Source organism: Thunnus albacares, chromosome 8 (assembly GCF_914725855.1).
Source record: "Thunnus albacares chromosome 8, fThuAlb1.1, whole genome shotgun sequence".
In the NCBI taxonomy this organism is placed as follows: Eukaryota; Metazoa; Chordata; class Actinopteri; order Scombriformes; family Scombridae; genus Thunnus; species Thunnus albacares.
The window spans coordinates 27,577,063-27,597,028 of NC_058113.1; the positions used below are offsets into that span (position 1 = coordinate 27,577,063).

The 19,966-nt window shown below is 37.4% G+C and overlaps 3 protein-coding genes across 3 annotated transcripts; all 3 read left to right on the forward strand.

Annotated features, from left to right (window-relative positions):
* The first annotated feature begins 831 nt into the window (after nt 1–831).
* Nucleotides 832–5,663, forward strand: LOC122987821 (H-2 class II histocompatibility antigen, A-U alpha chain-like). The gene is made up of 4 exons (XM_044359862.1): nt 832–1,169; nt 1,676–1,933; nt 3,564–3,848; nt 5,156–5,663. Exons 1-4 carry the CDS (start codon nt 1,115–1,117, stop codon nt 5,284–5,286), a joined length of 729 nt encoding a protein of 242 aa, XP_044215797.1. The 5' UTR covers nt 832–1,114; the 3' UTR covers nt 5,287–5,663.
* A 2,995-nt stretch (nt 5,664–8,658) lies between these two features.
* LOC122987324 (SLA class II histocompatibility antigen, DQ haplotype D beta chain-like) lies at nt 8,659–10,129 on the forward strand. Its single transcript, XM_044359144.1, has 3 exons — nt 8,659–8,911; nt 9,155–9,436; nt 10,107–10,129. The coding sequence occupies exons 1-3, from the start codon at nt 8,659–8,661 to the stop codon at nt 10,127–10,129; spliced, it is 558 nt and encodes a 185-aa protein (XP_044215079.1).
* Nucleotides 10,130–12,966: 2,837 nt separating this feature from the next.
* LOC122987829 (vitelline membrane outer layer protein 1 homolog) lies at nt 12,967–18,723 on the forward strand. The gene is made up of 4 exons (XM_044359870.1): nt 12,967–13,261; nt 14,571–14,683; nt 16,742–17,048; nt 18,641–18,723. Exons 1-3 carry the CDS (start codon nt 13,052–13,054, stop codon nt 17,046–17,048), a joined length of 630 nt encoding a protein of 209 aa, XP_044215805.1. The 5' UTR covers nt 12,967–13,051; the 3' UTR covers nt 18,641–18,723.
* Nucleotides 18,724–19,966: the final 1,243 nt, after the last annotated feature.

Consider the following 19,966-nt stretch of genomic DNA (forward strand, 5'->3'; position numbering starts at 1 on the left):
AATATGTAAATATTTTTTCATTTTAAAAGTTTAACTGCTGGACACAAAGTGTCTCTTACTTCACTGTAAAGTTAATTCTCAGTTTATATGCAATGGAGACTTCAAGTTTCCATATAACACATGTGGGTAGCATACTGGGGCACGATTTGCTCCAAAGTTGTTGTGATGTCACAAATCATGCTTGTAGGTACTAGGGTTGTGCCCGAATACATAAACATTATCCGGCAAAGCACAAATAGTGAGTTTTATATGAATATTTGTTTCATACAAATATTTTAAAAATTATTATATATTGTTGGGGGTGTTCCCCAGAGATAAAGCTCAGCTACTGACACAAGCAAAGTGCTCCCAAGGGACTCTCCATAACTGTTGTTCCCCTTCTCATTTCCACAAAGTTAGGTTGTAAAAAATAGGCAATGATGAAAAGTACATAGCAATAATTAACTTTGAAGTTCCTCCCTACACATTACACAGTGTGCTGTCTCTGTGTTATGGGTGTATAAATAGGTAGAGGTCTGTTCACATGAGTTGATGAATAAAGTTTTAGCTCAGTAATCAGCGCAGTCGTCTATGATCTGGGAGACTCCAGTTTTGCTTCGTGAGGTAGTTTATTCATGAACACTTATTGTAACACTTTAATTTTCTAAAATTAAAAGTGTCAGAAAAACAAAAACAGGATTTTTAAGCCTCTTTCCATTTTTATTCGAATACAAATACAGATACAAATAACTTTGCTGCCTCAACAAATACAGATACAAATACTGATCTCTGCACATCCCTAGTAGGTACACGCCTCAAACTCAAATGGAGCTTAAACATCCAAGTGAAGAAAACACAAAGAAAAACACATTTTTACTAGAGAGGGACTTTAAATTTTTTCCACAGGTTATGATGATCACTTTCCCCCAGTAGGGGGCAGCAGTTAGTCATTTTAAAATCTGACTCACCCGTGCCTTCCATGCTTTCAGGGTGGAAACATTGTCATCGAATTACACACATTGAATGGTTTGTGGTGTCAGGAAGTCATTTCAGAAAATGAATCCAATAGTTTCATGTATCAGAGGGAAGAACTACAGTCTGCTCAGTTTGGTGTTTGGAGGAGCTGTAATGCGTCATGTGGATGATCCTGTTCCCTGTGCTGCTTATTTGTCTTCCACAATGCAGTCAAAGTAGGTTTTTGTGAAAGTGTAGTGTTCATGATTGATGAGTTTTCGTTTTCAGATTTGTAAAGATAGTAAATTAATTACTACAGTGAGGATGCAGTAGGTTATGAAAAAGTGGGCAAATGTTGTCAACAGTCAAGACATATTACATTTTAATCAGATATACATTATAACCAGTGTATAAAAGAGACTTTTCTTTTCTGCCTTTGTCTTCTAAAATGTCAATAATTTTGTCCATTTTACTGCCAGTCAATTATGTTTTTTACAATAAAAATCATCATGGTTGGTTGCCTGCCAGTGTGGCTGATGGAGCCAAAATTCTAGCAATTTTCACTTGGGTGATGTCCAGTGTTAATTCCCCACATTGTTCAAGACCTCAGTCCATATTTAGCTCAAGCATAGACACCAACTTTGCTTACAAAGTTCCACTATTTGGAACTACTTGACTGCGCAGTGCAAACACCAGTATATACCAGTCATATATGTCTTTCTTACTTTTAAATAAACTGCAGGTGGACACTTGCTTCGCTTTTTGACCTTCTGTCAAAGGGACGTGCCCAGAGACGGCCAGTACGATATTGAATTCGATGGGGATCAGCTCCTCTTCGTTGACCCCGTCACCTATAAGACAGTTCAGCGTCTGCCCGAGTTTGCAGAGCAGTGGACCCCTGATCCTGGACTGGGCGAAGACACATACGTGTCCGTCGGTACCTGCAAGTACAACATCCCACGTGCCATAAAGGGAGAAAAGAATCCTCCAGAGGTCATAGGTGAAGTGGGATTGAACTGTAGCTGAAACACTGAATTTCTTTCTTGGACTTTTCCCCTATTATCATTCACCATACTTCACATTACTCAGCACCATTTTCACTGCAATCTTCTATAAGAATCTAAATCTTTCCATACTTCCATATTTATATTTTTTATACTTCATACCAGATCTCTGTCTGAGGATCCGAGGCTGCAAATAAAAGCTGTCAAATGACAAGAACACAGCTAACATCAGTAAACAACTAGACTCACACTAATGGCTCCATCACAACAAAACTACACAAACTAGATTATAGCCAATTCCCAACACTAAATGTTAGTGAAACTACCTCAGTGTAATGGGAGTAAGCTGTGTTATTAAACACAAGTTAATGAGAGGAGTGTTCTGGTGTGTGTGTGTGTGTTTGTGAGAGAAGAACAGGTACCAGCAGAGAAAATCCCTTTGAGCTTCAATTAACCTCTCTGGGTGTATAATCATGCTTGTATTATCAGTGAGGGTTAAGGTGTCTGTCATTGTACATTGCGTATCTCCACGTTTGGGAGTTCCCTCTAATTAGCATACATTCAGTGATATTGGTATATGTTTATTTATGGCTGTTTAAATTTAGACTAAAACTATCTTTGTTATAAAATGAGAAAACAGGGACAAAATCAACAGCCCTTTATCTGTGCAAAAATGTATTTAAAAGCTAATATGTGATCAAGTCATCCAAATTAGTCAAATCAAGTTCATATATCTTTCAAAGTTACCGTCTTTTTAGTGTCAAATTCCCTCTTTTTGTTACAATCCTTCCACTGTGGCTGAACAGGAAAAAAAACTCTTTGTCGAGACACAAAGAGGGATTGTTTTTTTATATTAAAAAGACTGTAACTCTGGAAGATATCCACTTTATTTGACTAACCCTAACCCTAACCCTATGGCTGAAGCCTCATATTATCTTCTTTTTTTTTTAAATGAATACATTTTTAAATATAATATAATATAATTTTGCTCAAACAAGGGCTGTGAATTTTGTTCCCCATCGCTTACATTGTAAGCATGTTTAGAGGGATCTTCTAATAGTCAGTATGAACAGGAGGAATGTTTACAGTAAGCAAAACCTATTTCAACGTTCATGTGGGCACCTGACCTAGTTGTTTTAAGACAGACTTGAAAAATTGTAAACCTATTTTTGCAGTATTGTTTGTCCACTCCCTGGGATGAATTATGGCTCTGGGCCACTTGTACAACCGTGCAAAAGTTTTACTTTTAAGGGTTACTGTGAAAGGTGTAGATTTTGTAGACATCGTGTTCATTTTTAGTTACGCTACATGGCCAAAAATATGTGGATACGTTTGGTCATGTCCCTTTAGTCCCAATTAATTTTAATCCACCTAAAAAATAATGATACCTAGATAATATTGTGCTTCCAACCTTGATGCAACAGTCTGTGCCCCTGTGCACATAAAGAAATGTTTTTCGGAGTTTGGTGTGGAAGAACAATACCTTCGAGATGTATTTGAGGCCTTGTCTCATGGAAAGCCCTCTGAGAGGGTTGGAGGCTGTAATTGCAGCATATAAATGACCATTTTGGAATGAGATGTAGAGCTAGTATAACTTTATATGTCTGTGTCTGTCAAACATCACAGTTAGTCCTACGTCCCTGATCTACCCAAGGCAGGAGATGGAGCCTGGAGTCCCCAACATCCTCATCTGCTTTGTCAACGAATTCCATCCTCCTACAGTTGAGATCACCTGGACCAGGAACGGGCTGCCGGTGGACCAGAGTGACATCAGTCAGACCCAATACTACTCCAACAAGGATTTCAGCTTTCGCATCTCGTCCTACTTGAGCTTCACTCCTGAGGAGGGCGACATCTACTCCTGCAGTGTGGATCACGTCAGCCTGCAGGAGCCTCTCATCAGGTTCTGGGGTGAGCGAGTCATGTTAAGATGAGTCCCAGTTATGAGATGCTCAGTGGTTAAAGCAACAGAGGGGATATTTTGAGTTTGAGACAGGAGAAGAAAAGGAGTGAATATGGTGCACTTGAAAAATATACCCAAAATATTTAGAAAAGGGAAGATGTATGATATTGAAATTTTCACAGATATAACCATTCATTTCCTTCAAACACTGTATATATTTGATATGGTATATAGATGATTGATGTGTATAGATACACATAGATGAGCACAAATTAAGGCCAGCTAGTGGCGTGGCTGTAGGGACAGTTATGCCAGTCCGTCAGTCAGTCCACCACTTTGGTCCTGAACAACTATTGGATAGATTGCTATATTTTTCAGATACCCACAGTTCCTAAAGGATGCATCCAAATGAATTTAGTGATCCCCTGACTTTTCCTCTAGCGCCACCATGAGGTTCACATTGTAGTTTCGACAAGTGAACTTGCCATGAAATTTGGTTCAGACATGTCCCCCTCAGAAGGATTTGTTATAACTTTGTGATCTCCTGACAGTTCATATAGGGCCACCATTAGGTCAAAATTTTAATTTGTCCAATACTTTGATTTATGACCAAATACCTGCAAAACTAATGATATAGGAGCACACTGGTAGACAAATGGTTCGGCTGGAGACCTATGTTGTATGTCATGCCTCTCTCTCTGCCTCTTCACTATCAGCTGTCCAATAAAGGCAAAAATACCCAAAAACATATCTTTAAAAACTAACTAATGACATCATCCTCAGCTGTACTTTGTATTTAGCGCTAATTAGCAAATGTTAGAATGCTAAGATGGTGAATATGGTAAATGTTATAGCTGCTAAAATCAGTGTGTTAACATTGTACATAAAGAGCATGTTAGCATGCTGACAACTGTTTATATAGTATATATATCAAGTACCACAAGTGCACAGATAGTTAAATGTTAACTTGATCCATTCAAAATCGGATATTAGCTCACAGTAGAAATAGATTGTTATGGCTTAAAACAAAATAAAGCTAGAGTGTTGAAAACAAATCAATCATCCATGTCAAATATTTATGATTCATCAAATATTGTAAACATTTATTTAACAATTACTGTCCACTTCTGATATGTTATAAGTTTGTAGAAAATAGGGCTTAAGACATTCAGGTGATAGATGGTAATTCAGGAGCTTTGTTGTATATTAAATATCAGAAAGTGATATTAGGCAGCATGTTATTAGTGCAAAATGTTGGCTACAAAAATAATACTGGTATCATCAGTAAAACTCTTGTGCTATCTTTTTTCCACAGAGGTTGAAGAACACACAGACCAGCAGGCTGTAGAGACAGCGGTGTGTGTTTGTGGTGTGATCCTGGGGCTGATTGGAGTTGTCACAGGGCTCTGGTTCATCCTGAAAGCCAACAAGTTCTGCCAGGCGTAACAATCATCAAGACAAACACCTAAATTTCGATGTCAGATGTGTCATCATCTTCCAGATGGATTTGTCATTTTAAAAAAAGAAAGAAATACCTGCAATGTTTTTTATGTCTTCTGTTTTTCATGTCTGCAACAACATTGTCCTTTAAAAGACTATCAACAGATGATACAAATAATTTAACATATTTTCCTTCATTTTGCAATAGAATGTATTAATATATAAGAAAATGTAATGCTTCAGGCATGTTTTGCCATATTGTAGCATAGTGATGGCTTTGTATCTCATTGTGTATGTCATGTATAAATAAAACACATGAAGGGAAGTTGAAAATGTCTGTTCCGGTATTTTATACTGTATGTCAAAGTACATGCAAAACACATTAAAATGAAAGAAAACAATCCCATTACATTCTTCCTTGTGTTTTATTAACCCTTCATCACAGCAGCCTGTGTGATCACTGGCACGTTTCACAGAGTCACCATCAATTATCACCGCTTTTGGGCAGATTGCTGCTCCTGCAGCGAATGCCTGACACAAAGGATCAGTAAATGATGTTTGTCATGTCTGCCTGCTTGTGTTTTAATACCGGCACAGAATGGCAATGCTCCAGCCTGCCTCTTTTCTCTGCCGAATTTATTTGGCGCGGGCCTGAATCTAATTATTTTCACAGTGATGGATGAGATAGCTGCCACATTTTAATATGGAAGTGTGTGGAGCTTCTGAGGGATGAATTTAAAATCTCAAACACTGAAAATACTGCAGCTTTGAGATTGCAGTAACAGTATATATTAAATGATGAAAAAATAATTCATACCTTGGACTCTGTTAAGTAAGATTAAAACTGCAATTGGGCACAAATTATTAGAGTATAGAGAACAAATGTTGAGTGACAAATTAATTTACAGGCAGTGTTGAGAAGCACAATAATAGGCATGGCTTTAAGGGAAGAGTCAAACTAGTCAAACGACTGACCTCATTTCTGTTTTGTTCATTTACTTTACGAAGGTGCAGGAGATTAGATCATTTTAGCATGACAACAAAACCACAGCTATGATAAACCTGAAAAACCTGTTCACTTCAGCTCTGCACTTGCATTAATGTGTGTGACATTTAATCATGAGAAAGTACAGTGGGGATGCCACCTAGTTTTTGAGCTTAAGCAGATTTAGGAGCATTACTGAGTCTTTAGGCTTCTGCATGCAGCAGGAAATGAACTTTATGTTGTAGTTTTCAGTTTGATGAAGATGATGGGACTTTATTTTCTGTGCACACTTGCAGTCTCTACTGTTTTACTCTGCACTCCACCAGCAGGTACTCCATTTCTTTATGTATTTGTATCTTGTGTTATGCATACTATTATGTTATTTTGAATTGTTTAATGAGTGGCACAAAACAGACATTCTGTTCTGTATATGCCATCATGATTTTTTTCACATAACTTTGCTCAGTTTGAGACTGGCAAAAAATAAATCATCTGTAACATTTAAATAGTATATGTGTTTTTCATATTTTGTATGTAGATCAGGCAATAAATGTCACATATTGTCATAAAAGTATTTCTGTTTGCTTACAGTTCATTTTGGGAAGTTTCTGCTTCCCTTTTAAGGGAATTTATTTACTTTTAACTGGATATTTACGTATAATATTACATATTCTCCTACTCATCTGAATTGAATTACCACCTCTGACTGTCTCAAACACAACAGAACTATAATGATATTGGAGGGTGTTTATTTTATTTTGCCTGTATGTGACATGTGTCATTGGTTAGTCACAGAAAGTGTAAGTTTGTGTTGTCTCTCAACCAAGTAGTTGAAGACATGACGTCTATAGCCACATCCTTCGCTCAAGTAAATGTATCAATACCAAAATGTAAAAATACTTCATTACAAGTAAAAATCCTGTATTTAAAATCCTACTTAAGTAAAAGTATGGAAGTATTGCCAGCTAAATTTTCTTAAAGTACTTAAGTAAAAGCACGTGTTTTGCAGAAAATCAGTGACTAAATTTATTTAACAAAGAAAATGGACTGCTAAATGAACTGCATTCATGTTGCACCTTTCCAGTCTTCCAACCACTCAAAGTGCTTTATACTACACTACAACATTCACCCATTTGCACACACATTCATACACTGATGGCAGTCACTGCCATACAAGATGCCAACCTGCTCATTCACACACACACACACACAGTCACACACCGATGGCAGAGCCTTCGGGAGCAATTTGGGGTTCAGTATGTTGCCCAAGGACACTTCGACATGCTGGAGAGCCAATCTTCCCATTAGTGGACGACCTGCACTACCTCTGAGCCACAGCCACCCCAAAGTACATTATTAATACTGATGAGTCAATGCATAAGCAGCATTTTATTGCTGCAGCTGCTCAAGATGGAGCTAGTTTGAACAACTTTGTCAGGGTCACAAGAAAAATCTCAGGGGTCTTGAGATGATAGATTGGGTGAGAAAGACATAGTTCTGCTACATAAATTTGGATACATTTTTAAGAACTTTTCTTTAATCTTTGCGTTTTTTGTGAAACATTGGAGAGTTTTACCTCTTTGGGCCTCAAACATTTATTTATTCAAAACCATGTGAGGGGAAATGTCACTTTGGTGTAACCGCAAACAACTTAAAGACATCTGAAACACAAAAAAATGACACAAACACACACTGATTTTTTGTAAGGGGCCACAGACCAAAAAGTTTTGGAACCACTGGTTTAATCTTTAACAATGCAGTGTAATTTATAAGTAATTTTAAAGCTGTCAAATAAATGTAGAAGAGGAGGAATGTAGTGGAGTGGTAGTATCAAGTGGTGTAAAATGAAAATACTCAAGTAAAGTACGTACTTAAGTACAGTACTTGAGTAAATGTACTTAGTTTTCCACCACTGACTTAGGCACATTAGTGCTTAGCTAAATGCTAACATTAAAATGCTCACAATGCTAACATGCTGGTGTTAAGCCATATAATGTCTATCGTGTTTAATCTTTTTGGTTTAGACTGTTAATTAGCATGCGCACACTTGCTAATTAGCACTAAACACAAAGTACAGCTCAGGCTGAATGAATCGTTAGAGCTGCATGTAAACCAAAGTATTGAAATTTTTCACTACAATTCATCCAGAAGGAGACATGAATGAGCACACCAAATGTTATTGCAATCCATCCAATAGTTGGAGAAGTCAGGGTATCACAAAGTCAGTGGGCTTCATCCTCTGGGGAACATGAACGTCTGTACCACATTGTATGCCAACCTTATAAATGTTGAGATATTTCACAAAACAAAACAACTGCTTTTGTGCTATAAACGTGCAGTAAAAAAAAGACTGAGCATGTTTCCTTACTGTTGCAGGTTGCTATGTATATCAGATGATAACTGACTGTGAGTATGGCAACAACACCACAGACATGGTCTTCTTTGTGAAAAATATATTTAACCAGAAGCTTGTCACCATGTATGACTCCAGAGTTGGAAAGTATGTCGGCTTTGGAGAATATGGCATGATAAATGCTGACCATTATAACAGCCAGGCTTGGAAAATGGCTTTAAGAAAACGTCAAGTGGAGACTCTTTGCAGATACAACGCAAGATTGTTTAGAAAGAGCACACTGGATAGAAAAGGTATGTTTCTGTGATTTTTGCTCCTAAAAAAGTTGGAGATTTTGAAGGAAGCTATAATACTCCTACACATCACTTCATTGGCTTAATTTGCTTCACTGGTATAAAAGGAAACAATCTCTCTGTCCCCATTCTTTAATTAAATGGCTTGAAGAAAACTGTTTAGCCCATGAATTTTTCTTCTGCACTCTATGTTCAGCGGGTCAATTAACTAATATTTTTGCTCTAATCATTTCTACGCTCCAGTGCCTCCAATTGTCAAGGTCCATCAGACCAAGCCAGCTGACTACGGGGAACGGTCCATGCTTGAGTGCAGAGTTCTGGGTTTTTTTCCTCAGGAAGTGAGAGTGAGCTGGCTAAGAGACGGGGTGGAAGTCACCACAGATGTGTGGTCTACAGATGTCATGGCCAATGGGGACTGGAGCTTCCAGCTTCACTCATACCTGGAGCTGACACTCAGAAGAGGGGAGAGGGTGAGCTGCAAGGTGGACCACAGCAGCCTGAGGGAGAGCCTGGAGGTGGACTGGGGTAAGGGGCTTTGTCTTGAAGAAAAAGGCTCAAACACTATCTTACTTCCAAATTTGAAGCTACAAATGTCACAACTGAAGAATGTTGTGTCTTTTTTTTCTCAACAACGTATTATAAGTTGGGAATTAATAATATTTATGGAATTTATTTAAGTTTCGACCATTAGACTCCAGCAAAATACTATCCAACAACCAACAACCTGTTGGTCTGTAGAATGCAAGAAGTTAATTTGTGTTGTGAAATTTGTCCCTATATAAATAAACATTAAATAAATTGACTTATATTGAGAATTGAGTGTATAGGTAGATAAATTATTATGGCATTATTAGGCATTTTAACTATTTCTAAAGCATTTTTTGTCCCCAAGGCCTGCTTTCAGATCTTCAGGTCACCTTACAACATAAATGTTTTCCTCGCCTAGAACTGTACTGAACTACGTATGCTACTATACTGCAGGATCTATGAGCAGATTAAGATTTCACTGCTATTATTTCTCCCACTCAGACACCTCTCCACTGGATACCAAGTACCTGAAGAAGACAGTTGGGATCATCTTCTTCTTTTTCGGCTTCACAACAGCTGCTGCTGGAGCTGCTTATTATAGGTGGAAACAGAGGTGAGTTGACGTCAGTGCTGGTTCTATGAAACCATTAACGTTTCTTTTGTGTAGTATATCGTTTTGTCCGAGAATGAGACAGAGACTAAACTGTGAAAAATCAGTTTTTATAACATTTTCTTTTCATGTTTCAGGTTTGATTTCACTCCATTAGTCGGACAAGGACAAACACCTCAACGTCGTCTTTCAGAGTTGTAATTTGGAGTGCTTTAAGTGCTTTAACAAAAGGCTGTTTTTTTGCTGAAATGAATGATTTTTTTATGAACCACTGAGCTCTTATGAACATAATGCACACTAAAAATCACTGGGTTAAAATTTTACCCAGTTTGGATCAATATATCACCAGTAGCGACAACATTGGGTTAACTTTACCCTGCAGCAATCTGTTATTCTGACTCTGTGTGACAAACAATAAACTGTCACAAATTTATTGTTTCTTGTCCAACAATGTGCATAAATATTCACAAGATACACAAGTTTTTAACAATCAATAACAAACTGTGACATGTACGTTTAAAAAGAGTAGAGTAGATTATAACAAGCTTTGGTTTGGGTAAATAACCCAAAAGTAAAATAAAGAATAACACTAAAACTGGATAAAAACAACTTTTATCTTGACTGTCTTTCTGGGTAACATTAACCCAGTATTGTGTTGGTGCTATATTGACCCAAACTGGGTAAAATGTTAACCCAGTGATTTTTAGTGTGTGGTAACTCTCCATTTTCAAAAACCCTTCAGCCTACAAAACAAGAAAATAGTCCTTCTCAATATGCCGTCAGCTCTGCTTGAACTACAGTGAGAGGAGATAAACAGCATCGTGGGAAGGTGACATGCTGTTGTTTTATCATGGTATTGCCCCCCCTGACATGGCAGAGCTCCCCCTTTATCATTTTTGTCAACCAAGGACTCAACTGACATTTTATCCCTCAAAAATGTGCCATAATTTATTTTGCCAAAGTTTGTATTATGATCATTTTATAGAATTAAGGTGTCAGATTTGTCTTTTACAATAGAAACTGTGTCAGGTTAGGATCCAACTCCATCATCTTTACATGTCATATCTGTATGTTGTGAAGTGTTTTAAACCACTATGAAGTGGTTTAATAGACAATATTAGACAGATAAATAGTTGGAGTACTTTCCTCTAAAAAACAAATAAAACTTTATTAATTAATCCCAATGAGAAAATGCAGCATGCTGTATATTGGTAGTACAAGTTACTTTCACTGGAATCGTTACATTGATGTATTATGAATAACTATACAATATGATTATATAGACACAGGCAGGCTATTTACATGAACCCCTTCAACATGCTGATGTTAACCTGTCTCACTCTTAACAGTGCAAGCATACTGATACAGATATAATGTTTACTATGTTCACTATCTCAGTGTAGAGTTTAACGTCTACAGCCATGCTAACGGCTCTGAGAAAAGGCATAGTGGTGATTTGAGTTAATGCTTGATGAAATGCTAAATGTTTTGCCTGTTAGCATGCAAACATCCACTAATCAGCACTAAACACTAATTTCATTAGTTTTGCAGTTTCGTATTTGATCGTAAACTAAAGTATTGGACAAATAAAAATTTTAATCTGATGACGGTGCTGAATGAAAAGTGACGGGATCACTAAAGTTATTACAGTTCATCCTGTGGTGAAAATGGGTTTACAGTTTTTCAAGTATCCATATGAACATTGAAAGAGGTTTTCCTCGCTGTAATCATTCCTCCTGTTCATACTGGCTATTAAAAGATCCCCTTCAAATGTGCAATTGTGCAGAAATGTATTTAAAAGTTAATCTTAAGTTTATATGAAGCTTCAGCAGTCTGAGTTAGTCATATCAAGTGGATATCTGATACATTTACAGTCTTTTTAGCATCAAATTCCCTCTTTGTGTTTCCTCAAACAGCATTTCCCCGTTGAGCTGTGGTGGAAGTATAGTAACAAAAAGAGGAACTTTGGCACTAAAAAGACTTTAACGTTGAAAGACATCTACTTGACTTGACCATTTTGAAGATATATATTGGCTTCAGATAAACTTTTAAATACATTCTTGCGCAGGAGGAGGACTGTGGATTTTGGCCCCCATCACTTACATTGTAAGCTCATTATGAAGGGATCTTATAATGGTCAGTATGAACAGGAGGAATGATTACAGCAAGAAAAACATATTTCAATGTTCATTTGGGCACCTGACTGTTGTTTTAAGACACACTTGAAAAATTCTAAATCCCTCCTTTAATGTCTGTATCACTGACTTCCTTTAAATCACTGTTAAAAACTCATTTTTATGAATTTGCTTTTTTGCATTAAATTTACCAACCATTTTTGCTATATTACTGTTATTGTTTTTTATTGTTTGATTGTTTTTAATTTTGCGAATACTGGTTATTAGTATTATTATTACTACCAAAGTTCAGGATAATCCATGCAACACTTGTGGGGACTTTTCCTTAAAAATAAAAAACATCAATCTCGTGGTAGCTGCTCTCCTTAATTCAGATAAAAACTGACTTTCTCAGTTTTTATCTGACAACAGTGATAAGGTTTGATATCTGAGTCTATCCAGGCAATACAAAATAAAATGCTTTCCACCTTTTCTAATAATCTCTTACCTACTCGCCCAGCACGTCTCAGTCTAGACATTATTAGACTTGGACAACAGCCATCTTTGCAACATGAATTACAAGACTTCTTAACTTGTGGATCACATTTGCAAAGTGAACTATGTATTTTCTGCACTCTACAGTTGACAATGTGCATGTAAAAGCTGAATTAATTCACAGACGCATAGCAGAGGCCTAGTGTCTCTAACCTTTTCTTTTTCTAACACCAGCTGTTCATTCCCACGCCAGTCTGCGACTCTGTAAATGATTCATCCTGATACGAGTATTTTGGGATCGACAGGGAAGCTATAAGCGCTGTTAGTCTGAACCCCGGCTACTTGTTAGTTGGCATTTCTGAGTGAAACACTGATTGACTCACTGCTGTCAATATGGCAAGTCTGCTCACTGCTCTGGCCACGCTGGCCATGTTGTCCTGTGGGTTGTGTGAGGAGAAGACCGTTTTGCAGCGAGCTGGTGTGGCCTTCAACAACAGAGAGTACGCATCTCTGCTTACCGTGAGCAACGGAGAACAATTTGGAAATTGGACCTGGCCTGAGATGTGTCCAGACAAGTTCTTTGCTGTTGGATTCAGTGTCAGGGTAAAGACACTTACTCTTTCACACATTTCAAATATTCTAATTACTCTAAACAAACTTGTGGCAAAGAAAAATAATCTTACAATTCAATTAATTCAATTGTTCAATTATATATTCATTTGCAATATATATTCATGATGGAATATGGTCGCTGAAGATGTGAATCATGTTCTCAGTTTGATTTTACAAAAAGTTTAGTTAAAAGAGTTCTTTTAGTCTGAAATTTTATGACCCAGAATATACAAAAATGGAAATATTTCAACTTTACATACACATTTTTGTACATAGAGTGTGTTCTGGGTTAAATTAGACCCGTATTTATTCACAAAATCAAAAATCACCATTCAAAAATGTTGTTGCGTTCTTCACATTCAATAGATTTAATTGAAATCATGATGGCTGTCATGTTCTCCTGTTTTATGTAACATAGGACTATAATATAATGTGATTGTGAAAACCTAAACAACTCTCTCTGCTCTCTGAAAGCCTTAAAACGTTAAGGATTAATCACCCATGTATTAATGACTGATAAGGTATTTATGAATAAATTAAAAACAAAATTGTGATCCAGAAATTTGGTAGAGAGACTAATTATGAGGGGATAATGTAAAGGGTCAGAATATGAACCGTATGCAAGGGTTAAGACTATGAAATTTCCTCTCTTTGTCACTGTATCCGTCCACAGCAGCTCAGCAAGGAGACACTGTTGAGGGAAGACAAGAGCTTTCAAGGGAAACACGAGGGATTTTCTGTTAAAATACACACTAACTTTGTTAACCCATTTCATTCATCATCATTTATTATCATTCATAATTTAGAAGAAGCCTCATATCTGCTGCAGCTGAACTTAGAAATGCATTTTTGCGGATTTAGTCCCCCATCTTTTATATTGGAGTCACGTTAAAAAGGGATCATTTCACAGCCAGTATGTAGAGGAGAAACAATTATAGTGACAAAAATTGCTTTGATGTCCAAATGGGCATGTGAGTATTGCTTTAAGATAGATTGGAAGAAATTTGAACCTTTAAGGCATCTTAGAGGGGACAAATATCTGACTAAAAGAATCTCCAGTTTTCTATCTTGTATTTTGTTTAATGCAAAAAAAAAAGAAAAAATAATCCTTTCTATGTGTTAAGCTGCATTCAGAACAATTCTCGGTCATTCTTCAGATACTAACTGACTAAACCAAACCCTCAAAACAATCAGCTTTAACCTGATCTGAACTCACTCCAAATTTGGCAGCTGCATCATCAGGACGAGATAAAAATCTGGTTAGAGCAGAGCTTCTGGGAACGCTATTCTGTTTCCTCAGGTGGAGCCCAACCAGTACGGAGCGGATGACACTGCCCTGAACGGGATCCGCCTCATCTGCGCCAAAGACGGGGACAGAAGCTTCCTGTACTCTGTCGAGTCCCACACTGGCTAGTAAGTTGCCCGCAACTTAACCACTCTCTAATAATGCTCCTTTATAAAGGGCTTAAGTAGCTTCAGAGTTAGATTGTAACTAATGGCTTTATTAATGGACAAGAAATCATTTACTAATGCTTTAAAGACCAGTTATAAACCCTTCATAGGAACAAATTTGGGGTGTCAGGTTGTGAACAATTTATCAGTCTCCAGTGGTGGAAAGTAATTAGTTTGTGGTACCTGCACTTTACTTCACTATTTCCATTTTATGCTACTTTATACTTCCATTCCATTCCATTTCAGAGGGAAATATTGTACTTTCTACTCCATTACATTTGTTTGACAGCTTTAGTTACTTTTCAGATGATTTGACACAATGGATAATATAACAAGCTTTTAAAATACAACACATTGTTAAAGATGAAACCAGTGGTTTCCAACCTTTTAGGCTTGTGTCGTCTTATAAAAAGCAGTGTGTAGTCGGGGTCACATTCAGACGTCTGTGAGGTGTTAACAGCTCCACCAAATAGTGATTTTTCCCTCTAAACTTCTCACATGGTTTCATTTCAATAAATGTTCAAATGATCCAATATTTCACCAAAAATCAATTAGAGAAAAAGTCAGAAAAACAGATTTGTGTATCAGAACTTTGTTTTTTCTTCTTTCCTCTCCCATTAATCATCTCACGACCCATCAGATTTATTTGGTGACTTTTTGGAGGGCCCCAACCCCTAGGTTGGGAACCACTGCACTAAACTAGCTAACTGGATATAAAGTAGTTCAAACTAGCTCCACCTCCAGCAGCTACAACAGTAACATGCTGCTCATTCTCAGGGACAAAATGAGTACTTTTACTTTATTACTTTAAGTACATTTTGCTGATAATACTTATGTACTTTTACTTAAGTAGGATTTTAATGCAGGACTTTTACTTGTAATGGAGTATTTTTACATTGCTGTATTAGTACTTTTCTTAAATAAAAGATCTGAATACTTCTTCCACCACTGTCGGGCTCAGTCAAACAGAGTTTTCACAACCTGGCAACACAAACCTCATTGGTATTAATGCATCATAACTGAGCTATAAAGCATTTCAGCAATTCTGATTCTTATTTTTTATTTATTTATTTGACAGAGTCAATGCTCATTAATCAGCAACAACAATAATAAAAAAAAGAACTTGCTAATTCTAAATGACCCAGAATTAGCCTGAGGGGCTAATTTTCATCAGTGCCAGATGTTAAAGAGGCAACCTAAAATTAGAATAAAATAACATCTAGTAAAAGTCATAGTAAATGACATAATTAAAACGCACAGACTAAATATGGTACACATCCACCAAACAATGTCACAACACAATATAATTAACAATAGATACTAAGTTCAGTAAAATAAATAAATAAATAAAAATAAAGAAAGAAACAAAACAAACAGGAAGGCAGCAGAAAGGCAGCTAATGTTCTAATGTTTACATGCTTGACTGTTAATGAGCCACAGCTTCAACTTATCGGTGAAAGAATGGCAAGTATTAATTTCTCTAATTTGCACTGGTAAATTTAAATACACTTGGTTTTGCTTGCTTTTCATTTGTAGCAATGAATGAATATTAGGTAAACAGTCCTGCCACACACATTTGGTTTGTGTGGTGAAAGTTTTCTTTAGGAAGCCAGTATTCAGCAGAAGGAAATCTTAAGTTGGACAATAATAAACATTAATAGAAACACTTTCCTTCACACATCTCTGCCACTCATGCTAAAACGTTTACTGATGTCTTTAAATATGCAGCTGTTTGTTGCTGCGGTCAGATCTATTTGATCTCAGTGGGACTAACCTGGCTCTACTATACAGGTTAAACAAGAATAAAGTAGGTACTTTGAAAGCAGCAGGAAGCTGGAGACTGGCAGCTTCCCATCATGTTCAGAGGGGAAATGAAAGTTCTGCTTCTGCCAAGACTGCAAATTAGGCACTCAGATTTTGAAATGGCTTGACTTTCATCCAGTATTTCCAGCCCACATCTTGGATCCTTTGCTGATTTTTTTTTTCTCCCCTCTCCTGTATTCCTGCTCTCCCGTCCAGCTTCGGTGACTGGTCCCAGCCCCAGTACTGCCCCACTGGTGTGCTCACCTCTTTCCAGCTTCGTGTGGAGCCCCATCTGGGTCTGTTTGGTGACGACACAGCCGCTAACAATATCAAGTTCCGCTGCAGCAGCAACCCAGTGCTGGAGGGGCAAGGCATGGACTGGGGAGAGTACGGCCGCTGGAGCGAGGAATGTCGTGATGGAGGAATCTGTGGCATCGAGACCAAGATGGAGGAATACCAGTATGGCCTGGATGACTCCACCCTCAATGACGTGCACTTTCATTGCTGTGCAAGGCCTCAGTAGGTAAGATGGAGGGTTAAATAATGAGCTAAAGCCCAGAAACGGTTCAGTGGTTAATGACCTAACCCTAACCCCTAACCCTAACCCCCTAACCCTAATCCCCTAACCCGAACCCCTAACCCTAACCCCTAACCCTAACCCCCTAACCCTAACCCCCTAACCCTAACCCCTAACCCTAATCCTAACCCGAACCCCTAACCCTAACCCCCTAACCCTAACCCTAATCCCAACCCCAACCTACAGCATGATGCTTGATATCCAGTCATTTGTCCTCTTTCAAGAAGAGAAAGAACAAACTACACCAGATAATCTTAGAAAATTAAGCACAAAATTTGCAAAAGAAATGCAAAAATGCAAAGTGGGATGTCATTACATGTCAACCCAAAACATTAGGCAATTGAGAACTTGTTTTTTTTCCCCAAAAACTAACCAGAGGAGCAAATCTCAAATGGGGAGTTTTCATACTCACAGCCAGTCAAGTGGCTGCCTTAGGATTCCTCATTATCTCAAGAGTTTTTGATGATGAGATGAGATTTTCTCCAGGTGTTCTCAGGTGATGAAGATGGAGACATGGCTACTTGAGGAGCTTCACCGCCAGCTGTTCTTCATGTTTGGAAATGACTCTATTTTACATCAGAAATCAGTATCAGGAATCAGAGACACAGATTATGCTACATCCTGGTGATTAGGATGTAAAATACTTGACTTGAATATATGAGAAGTTTAAAGAAATATGATTCAATCATTCTGGCAGTCATGATTGCTAATAATTACGTTTCAGAAGATATTTCAAAACGCTTTGTAAGATGGATCCAACTGGCTTTTTAACGCTGCTCTGGGAGATACCAATCTGATCTTTACTTTTCATTTTCAGCTGTTTCTTCGTGCTTAACTGATAAACACCATAGAGATGAATTATGTCAGAGAGCACAGACATGTCCGTCATTTTTAATCACAGTTACATAAACTGGAATCATAGCTGTCTGAAGTTTCATCGCCCCCCAAAACCTCTCACCTCCAAGGATGAGAGATGAATCAATCACTGACCAATAATCACGCTACTTTCTGACTTTTGTTTCCAAGCTGTGATTTATTTATTATTGGGCTGTTTGAACCTAACTGAACCACATCCAAAAATACAACAAAGAAAATATTTTATTGTTATTCTGGTTGAGATTAAAAAAGATGGCAGCTTACAGTATAAGTTTGCATTCCTCATGAACACAGAGATCGAATCCCATCAGAGCTTTTCTCTTGTGTCTTTTTTAGTTATTTTCTCTCTTTCTGAATATAGAATGAATATATAAAAGTGAGTGTGCTAGTTTTATTGCATTGTAAAATGTATATTATTGCACTGTATTATTTATTTTAATTCATATAAATATAAGAAATAAAATGCCCAAGATGAGTTCAATGTTCACTTCCTCTCCAAAAAGAAAAAAAAAACTGCAGATTGGGTCTATTTTTAACATTTGGAGGAATGAAAGGTTTGCTGGATGACTGCATGAAATGATCTGAATGTCAAATGTAATATATTCTCTGTGACAACCATTCATTGCTGTTTATGACTCTGTGTTTGATGTTTTTATCTACAGTGATCGGTGAACACTGAGCGCTCCTGAGAAGTTTGATCCAACCTTAAACTCACAGATGACAAATAATAAAATGCTCATTTGAATTGCTGCTGTCTCTTTAATAATTTTCCTGAACCTGACAGGGTTGTGTATAGTTTCAGTTCTTTCCTCTTTAAAAACATAAATATGTGTTGAGCTCATAGTTTGCAGCAGTCTACAATAAACTGACAGTTATTTGTCAAAACATCCAGCTCTCCAAACAAAGCTGAGTGTCACCTTCAGCAGCAAAAATAAAAAGATTAATAAACAGCGCCGCTTCAAATCAAGCACCGGTCTGAAAAGCCTTTTTTTTTTTTTTTTTTTTAGATCATGTCATCCCCTCCTCACCTCTCATCAGCATGAGAGCAGCATGTTTTCATATCCTGTCTAATGAACCAGTGAGCTCACAGCAAAGTCATAATAAGCGTGAGCACAAAACAGAGCCGCTGACACAGGCATTTCTCAGAATTCCTGCTGGAACTGAGGTAATTAAGAAATGACAAGAGAGGGGGTATTAATTAATTTACAGTTTAAGGCCTGACAAAGGTTGATAAGACACCGATTGGCACACACAGAGGTAATTGTGTTAATTAATTGGTGAGTAGTTAATCTGCTAACACAGAGTGTGTGCGGAGGGAACTTGAGGATGTTATCAAACACTGCAGTAATGGTTTTCAGAAGATTGTGCAAGTCAAGGCAAAGTGATTACAGTTTTCAACGCACAGCTACAGAGTTCCTCTCTGTTATGGTAATGAATATACTGGTGTTGACCTCATATCTAAGTTCAAAGTGTACTTATTAGATGTTCAAGTGCGCTTGTTGGTCTGCTTGTATATCACCAGGAGTGTTGACAAGGAAAGCAGTTGTGTGAGGAGGGAGCTCATTTCAAGTTAACAATGTAAAAAAACAACTTTGTCCATAATTTCCTTCAAGAAAATATGGTTCAGAGAGCCCAAAGTGTTATCTTCAAATTGCTTATTTTGTCTGAACAACACCTAATAAACCACACTGACTCACACTGACAGTCATTAGAAATTCACGCTGTGCAGCCAAACACTGTTCAAGCCCACTGAACTTTACTTTGAATTGGAGATTTGACAGTTTCCAGAGAATGTCAGGCAAAATTTTGAGGAAATGTGTATGAAATTATACACAACAGAGCTAGAATATTTCTATTTGATGGAATAGTGCAGCCATAAAAACATGGAGTCTGGTTTTAAATATTTCACTCACTCTTCAATGAACAGCTAGAACAAGCTGATACAGAACATACTGTCAGACTGTATGGAAATAAGATGTTTTTTCTAA

Excerpts from the sequence above, each read along its gene's own strand:
- LOC122987324 (XM_044359144.1), top strand. The coding sequence starts at position 8,659 with ATGATAACTGACTGTGAGTATGGCAACAACACCACAGACATGGTCTTC. Across the intron at positions 8,912-9,154 it reads GAGCACACTGGATAGAAAAG|TGCCTCCAATTGTCAAGGTC; the intron begins GTATGTTTCTGT and ends TCTACGCTCCAG. Across the intron at positions 9,437-10,106 it reads GAGCCTGGAGGTGGACTGGG|TATATCGTTTTGTCCGAGAA; the intron begins GTAAGGGGCTTT and ends TCTTTTGTGTAG.
- LOC122987829 (XM_044359870.1), top strand. The coding sequence starts at position 13,052 with ATGGCAAGTCTGCTCACTGCTCTGGCCACGCTGGCCATGTTGTCCTGT. Across the intron at positions 13,262-14,570 it reads CTGTTGGATTCAGTGTCAGG|GTGGAGCCCAACCAGTACGG; the intron begins GTAAAGACACTT and ends CTGTTTCCTCAG. Across the intron at positions 14,684-16,741 it reads GTCGAGTCCCACACTGGCTA|CTTCGGTGACTGGTCCCAGC; the intron begins GTAAGTTGCCCG and ends TCTCCCGTCCAG.
- LOC122987821 (XM_044359862.1), top strand. The coding sequence starts at position 1,115 with ATGTGGATGATCCTGTTCCCTGTGCTGCTTATTTGTCTTCCACAATGC. Across the intron at positions 1,170-1,675 it reads TCTTCCACAATGCAGTCAAA|GTGGACACTTGCTTCGCTTT; the intron begins GTAGGTTTTTGT and ends AATAAACTGCAG. Across the intron at positions 3,849-5,155 it reads GCCTCTCATCAGGTTCTGGG|AGGTTGAAGAACACACAGAC; the intron begins GTGAGCGAGTCA and ends TTTTTTCCACAG.